General features: G+C 29.8%; 1 protein-coding gene across 1 annotated transcript; it reads right to left on the bottom strand.

Annotated features, from left to right (window-relative positions):
- Nucleotides 1–3,352: 3,352 nt before the first annotated feature.
- Nucleotides 3,353–6,922, bottom strand: LOC100500266 (uncharacterized). The gene is made up of 2 exons (NM_001248638.2): nucleotides 6,694–6,922; nucleotides 3,353–3,952 (listed from the first exon to the last, which is right to left on the bottom strand). The coding sequence occupies exons 1-2, from the start codon at nucleotides 6,764–6,766 to the stop codon at nucleotides 3,735–3,737; spliced, it is 291 nt and encodes a 96-aa protein (NP_001235567.1). The 5' UTR covers nucleotides 6,767–6,922; the 3' UTR covers nucleotides 3,353–3,734.
- Nucleotides 6,923–7,890: the final 968 nt, after the last annotated feature.

Below are 7,890 nucleotides of genomic sequence, written 5' to 3'. Positions count from 1 at the left end.
TTAAAGGAGCATTTGTCGTTTTGAGTGTTATAGCTCAATCTAATTTTTTCAAAGTGTGTAGGAAGTGAGATCAAACTAAATGCAGACGCGGGTCTTCACTAAGCTCTAACTTAGGTGCTTTCATTTTTTATGTCAAGTTAGGTATTTCCATTATGTACTCCCCTTATATTACTTTTGCCCCTTCGAGCCAAAAGGTTACTCGTCTCCACCTCTTGTTTTTTACAAAGTATTGTTCAATTTCCTCAAGAAATTTCTTTTCATTTTCAACATAAAAAAATAGAGCTTCGAAACTCTTCTAGAATAAAGCACTTCATGATCATTATACAAATTTGGTTGGAACGATCTCATTTCTTAATTTTTGCCTCATTATAGGTTTTCGAAGTGTGAGTGGGTCACTTCGTTCTCAGTGTTAAATCCAAATCCATACCACCAAGAGGGTTCCTTCTAGACCTTACTATTATAGCACGAGCATTAGAAATTGAATAATAAAAAATAATCAAATAATTACATGTTCACAAATAAGCCAACAAGTTATAATATATATATATATATATATATATATATATATATATATATATATATATATATATATATATATATATATCACATGATACACAACACAATAATCAAATATTAACAATAAATTCTGTCAAATAATAGTTTTTCTTTGGACCAATTATTATTCACATGAAAACACCTTATAATTATCACATTTATCATCACATGCATAATATTATTTAGACAAATTGGGTCGCTCTTTGGGCGAACACAATTTTTATGAATAATTTCATACTAATATATATGCAATTCTAGTTAAATTAATTTATGTAATAGAGATTGTTTTGACAATATATTATTTCAATTAATTTAATGAAAAAATTACTAAACATGCAAATAAATAAGAAGGATATATTATGGCTAAATTTAGCCCTAATCATGATAGTAAAAAGAAATATAAAACATCAATTACAACAAATAAATATCATATCCATAAAAAGAATTAAAAAATAATAAATTATGTATTAATTCCTGAAAAAAATATTTACAGATAATCAAGGATTTTTTATGAACAAAAGATAACGAGATTATATATATATATATATATATATATATATATATATATATATATATATATATATATATACAATAATACCAGAAGGTATATTTAATCTAATGAAACAAACTATAACAAAGAAAAAAAGCGCATTACATCTATATATATATATACCATGCTATAGCAATCCCAAAATTTACAAGACAGAAAAAGAAAACTTTCATGTAATTGCCTTGTAGATATATGTCAAAAGAAAAAGGAAACTGAAAGTGTAAAGGTACAAGCCCCGTTTTTTTATTAATTACATGAAAGTTTTTTTATTTATTAATTACACGCGTTTGAATACAAAACTTCTTTTATTCCTTATAATTTGCGGTATGCAAGTTTTGCAAAATGTAGAAAATTAGATAATACAGTTTTCCACTGTTAGTATAAAGGCGTTAAACTCTTTTTTTATCATAAAATATTTTTTTAATTTAATGATACTTGTGTTTTACATACACACATTTGACTATTTTAATGATTTTTTTTCTCTATTGTGTTATTGCATTTAGACTTTATTGGAGTTCGATATCTTTATTAGACTACCATTCTTTTTCAGTCATTCTTTTTTCACGTTGAGTCCTTTTTGTTATATTACCTTTTACATCGATACTATAAAGTTACTGTGGTATTGGGAAATTTCAACTTAAATCGTAATAATTCCAATTAATCACCAATAAAAGAGATTAGGTTCACGAATTACATTTTTCATAATTTTCCTCTATCTTGCGTCTTCTTTTTCAACTAAATACAAACCATCTTAAAATTGTTGCCATCAAACAAAATAACTTGGACTTAAAATATCTTCTACTATTTGCATTTCTTGTTGTATCAATGAACCCCTATCAACACCTACAAAAAGCACCCAGAAACTACAAAATATATAGTCATCAACATGTAACCTTGATCTAGCATTTCTGTTGTAATGTGTGAATTCTTAAGTTTATTGGAGAAATCTATCACAATAGACATGTTAGATCAAGGGTAAAATTTCTGTTGTTGCAAGGGACGAATATTCAAAGTTGGAAGTAAAATTTTGATGTTTGTGACTCATGGGAATACTTGAACATAGTTACCTTTGAAGGTATGAATTTTAAATTGTTTAATTTTTAACTGCTTCCTTTGTCTTATTTATTGGAATTATTTCATTCCCTATATAAGAATTTATTGCAAGAAAATCATATACATGTTTCACATGTCCAAATCATTTGGCTCTATTTTAATTCGGGTATACCAGTAACAATGTAGATATTGAATTTTCACCTAAATAACGTATATATAGTATCATTTGGACTAACCAATGATTTTGTGCCTGTTTGATTTGATATTGGAAATTGATTTTAAGTTTAAAATTATTTTGAATATATTTTTAAAAGTTTAAATTCATGTTGGTGAAGAATTTAGAATTAATTCTGGATTAAGGTAACTTTAAGTAATTCCTGCGTTCCATTTAAAAGTTTATATTAGATTTTACTCCTAACTTAATTTTATAATAAAATATTCAAACATAAATCATATCACTTCAAAATCAATTTTACCAACGCCTATAAAAATCTATTTTATAATAAATCGATTCCATAAGTCATAACAATTGTTAAGTGAAAAATGTTTTCAATCAAGTTGCAAATATTTTAGATAGAGGAGGTTTTTTTTTTTTTTTTCTCTTTTTAGGTATCCCATCTTACAATCATTTAGCGAAACAATATTTTTAAATAAATTAGTGTCATTTTGTTACTCTGAAAAACAACTAAGAAGAGTTGTAAGTGTCAAATAGAGTTAATAAAGTGTCAATGATAAACATAAACTAACTGAAATTATGGTTGTTTTGCTTACACTACGAGATAACGAATAAGAAATCTGGGTAATGATTTCTGCTCATATAAATCTATCATTGACTCTCCTGTATGTGTATAGTGATAGTCATTGTTCAATTAACTTAACACTTACAACTCATCTTAATTGTTTTTCAGTGCAACACAATGGCTTGTTTTGTTATTGTCTTATTTTTTTGAAGGCAAATACCTTGAATAACAAATATTACAATACTAGGACTGATACGGGTTGGATATGACTTCTCTTTTGTAAACACCCTATTACGGTGTCAAAGGCTCATTTTCTACGAAAAATGGAAGGGTAAAAATTGGGGGATAACATGGTAAAATACATTATTTTTTCTCATGTAAATTAACAATAAACAAGCCTTAAGCAAACAATTTCTCTGCAATTATCATTTTCTTCAGCAACTTTATTCTCACAAAAAAAAGAGTATAATTTGAGTATTTATTTCAAAAGAAAAATAAGAAAACAAATACAACACTTAAGTGATACTGCCTTTTTGGGCATTGTTACCTTAACAACGGAAACTTCGAAAGCTACAAATCAGAACTGATTGCAAAAATGCATTAACCAAATAATCAAACTATTGATGAAACGCACGAAACAGATGTGCAAAACAATAAAGTGTCCAAGCACAAGTATTTGGTAGTGCAGAGAAGTTGATTATTATCAGATATATATGAAAAATCTATATAGAAGGTTGAACATAAATAAAGTTCAAAGCAGTAATGAACACCAGAACCAATAGGCTAGTCTAGAATCCCCAAATCCACCTTATTGCAAATAGAAGTAAAAGATGAGCCTAGGCAGAAGCTGTTTTCTTTTGCTGGAAAATGACAGCATACACAGGAACTGCAACACCAATGCTGAAAGCAGTGAACACAGCAAGGGACATTTTCAACCCCTGGTGCTTCATCTTGTCCAAGTTGTACATGTGCTTTGCATGAAGATAGTAGGGCTCATCATGACCATGTCCACCTCCCATCCTCTTCATGCCAGTTGAATGAAAACCTCTGCTCACTGTCAACATAATATTGTTTTCAAGTAAGAAGGTTGAATGCTCCGATGAAAACAGTGACTTTTCAAGGATCTAAAAGGGTATTGATAAGCAATACATATACGCACTCAGATATCAATAAATGATGATTATAAAAAAATTAATAATATTTTACTTAAAAAATGTCTCCAAGAATATGTAAATTTAAAAGACGCCAGTTTTTGTGATTCGGCAATAACAGTCTGAATCACTGGGAGAAAACAGACAACTCATCTCACCATTGTGGCTGCTATGGTTACAGATGATTAAATCCCCATTTTGTGCCCTTTTGTTCGACTTTAAATTTCATACCCTTCCCCCCATGTGCACATTTCACAACCTTTCACTTCAAAGAATGACCCAATACTGTCCCCTTGCATCACCCATCTCTGGCAGGTCATATATTTTCTGGTGCGGCTTCTCTTTGGGGCAGCCATGGCATCGTCTCAAGTCACAAGCCGCCAACAGAGCACTCAGCCTCAGCTTCAGCCTCTCATTATTATTGGCTAGTCAAATTATTCCTTACATTGATGGTAATTGTGTATCTAGACCATTACTTTTGATTTTTAACAATGATAAGTCTTTAGCTGGTATTTTTAAAATTTTGAGCATTTAGATTTGTGTAGTATAAATTACATAGTTTATGCTATACCATTTTCATATAGCAGCCATCCCTGGTATAGCTTTTATGGGGCCAGCTACTCTATGCCATAACTCTTTTACAAATATTTCTAGGGGTTTGGAAGGAGAATTGTCGCAAAACCTGCATTAACTGCACTGGAATGAAGTTGAGCAAACCATTATAGCTGCAAGATACACTTACAACATATCCCTTATTGATAAATAGTATAACTAAATGAGTAATACTATAATAAAATGTTATATGCATTAGCTGCACTGGCATGATAACTAATTAATTATTCAATAGATACTGCTAATTAATAAGTCCAAAGTCCAAGCTTAATCTATCTCCACAATAACTATGCCTTATCACACTAGGTGGGTTGACAAGCTTAATTTATCTCTATGCTTATAACAATTTTCTATCTCACCAGTGAGATATACAGCCAGATTTTCAATCATGTAAAAAATGAAAGTTGTAGACAAAATTCAAATCACAACCTTGTAAATATAGTAAATATTTAGGCAGCAACTGGACCAAGGTCCAAGAAACAGTACACATTAAAGACCCAATATCTTTTCAAAAAAAATTTAAAAACTGTTCAAAAAACTACATACCCAATATATATTTTAAGGGTAAATTTGGATAGAGAAGGTCCCTTGTTTGGGAGTGTTTGGAGAAAAGAGGAAGAAAGTGAAGGATTATCATGTAATTATCCAAGACTTCTGCTTTATGCATTTCCACGGATACTTTTTGAACATCAACTTGGAAGATTGTAAGTAATCACAAACAATTTAACACATCAAAGTAATGTTACTGTTAATTCCCCATCCCATTCTCTTCTCTTCCCTTTCATTTGCTTTTGATTCCTTCTCATATCAACTCTCAAACAGACAAAAAACTAAATGCCCTATAAATTTGGTAGTGGATACCGGATTTGGAACTTAAAACCTGATTATTAAAATGTGAGTTTAATAGTTTAAAAACACTTGTACTAAAATCTCAGATATGCAAAGAAAATAAAGTAATTCACAAGAAACAAATTAAAGCACTCCCAATTTCTTGCATAAAAAACTCCACTAACAAAGATTTAACTATGCCTCTCCATTTAATGAAACAAAGCCAACATTTCCACTGATACTATATAAATTAACGCATAGCTGAAATCTTCCAATCCAATATTCTACATTTTGCAGCTAAAAAAGGGCAATCCAGTGCATGAAGCTCCCACTTAGAGAGGTCTATGGATTGGAGGGTAGATATATGCACTACATAGTCATAGCCCCCACATTCAGGAGAGCAAAAATACAGCAAACACGCAACAGGAACTAAGACTCCTTCTACCCCAACAATCATCACCACTTCTTTGCTGTGAAAGGGACACATAATCAAACACAAGAAGGACCCACAGTTCAAGGTTACATGATCTCCACTGTCCAGCTCCTTTGTTTGAAGCATTACTACCTTTGTTGTCACTCATGAGACGCAACCAACCCCAACCCCACTACATTTCCTCTTGAAATTCAACAAGCTCAACCTCCTCTAATCTCCAGGATCACACAACCCGCGACCCAAAAAGTGGCACTCTCAAACCAAGACAGTGCCCCCTTTTGGTCCAGTTTTCTACATTCAAGTAGAAAACTTCCATCAACTCAAGTCAGCCCCCCCCCCCCAAAAAAAAAAAAAATCAAACTCTACAATCTCTAAAAATAAAATCACCACGAATTGTCTATTTAAGTCATAAAGCTTATGTCTCTCACTGATTGCGTTTCATTCACAACGTAGGTATGATGATATTCACCGTTTCCTATAAAATTTATTGAAATTATTGAACTGAATCCATTTATATATTAAAAAAAGCCCCAATAATAACATTCAATACAGCACAAACAGCAACAAACTAATTTGATATTGATTCTGAAACCAGCAAAGCTTAAAAACTAAAAAAAAAAAAAAAATCTGCTACATCATTAACCAGATTCATCTTAAAACAACCAAAAGGAACACCATCGTAAAGACGAAAGATTGAATCAAATTTCGCGAATTATTACACATCACGATAAAAAATAATAATAATAATAATAACGAGAGGGGGGATTTGACCTGAGTTAGAGAAGGAAGATTCGGAAGAAGCGACGAGCTTCGCGGCAGATCTCAGTGCGTTGTTGAAGGCCATTGGATTCGAAAGCGACGCGCTCGAAAATGAAATGGTTTCCCTGCACGCCTATTCGTCGTTCTATTCTGTTGCGTCTCTTGCGACTACGCTCGCCGTTCGACTTTTCTGAAAAAGTGAAAACCCTTGCCTCGCCTTGCTTCTTTGTGTCGATCCAACCCACTCTTTTTTTTAATTGGGCTCGTTGACAGCTAGGGTTAAGTGAATTAAAATTCAAAAGGGAAATTAAAAATATTTATAAAAAAGGTGCAGAATCAGAGAAAAAAAGAAAAAAATTAATGTCTATGCACTGAAAATATAAAATAATTTTAGATTATTATTCAATCATAAATTATTATTTGAATTATTTTAAGATAGTTATTTAAAAATTAATAAATTTATCATTCATGATAAGTTATAATTTAATGATTGTGTAAAAAATTTTACACTATATAACATTTTTTCTCAAAACAAATTATCCTCTTTTTTATGAATAATGCTAAAATATTTATTTTAATAAATTATTACATTGCTTATTTTGATTTATAGTTAAAATATTTGGTTATTAAACTGAAGTTGATAGAAAAAAAATCAAAATAATATGTATTCCATTGTATAACAACAAAAATTACACAAAAAAAGATTAAATTTTATCAACCAATCATAGTTAGAAGATATGATTGGTATCATATTTCATAGTCATTCAAGTAAGATACGCACACATTCAATTCCTTCTTATACAAATAAAAAATGAATATTTAAGAAAAATTATAAAGAAATAACATTTTTTATTTTTTGTTTTAAAATAATATTATCAATGAAGTATTTAAATGTTAAAAATGATTTTAAACAATCTAATTCTAATAAATTTTATTTAATTTAATTTTACTTTTCCAGAAAAAAATGAAAAATTTAATTTTACCACTTTTTATAATACAAATTTTTAAAAAAATTATCTTATTTTTTAAGATGATAAATTACTAAAAATATTAATTATGTAATTTTACGTCATTTGACCTTTATCAACTAACTTATTAGCTTGTCTTATAAAACACTTTCATAGTTAATAAGGTTATAAGCTTTCGGCTAACTTCTAGTTTTTTCGACTCCTAGCTTATAATCATTTCCAAATGAAAATTTCTTAAGTT

Source organism: Glycine max, chromosome 20, assembly GCF_000004515.6.
Source record: "Glycine max cultivar Williams 82 chromosome 20, Glycine_max_v4.0, whole genome shotgun sequence".
Classification (NCBI taxonomy): domain Eukaryota; kingdom Viridiplantae; phylum Streptophyta; class Magnoliopsida; order Fabales; family Fabaceae; genus Glycine; species Glycine max.
The sequence above is the reverse complement of the archived record's forward strand: the minus strand, read 5'-3'. Positions and strand labels throughout refer to the sequence as shown.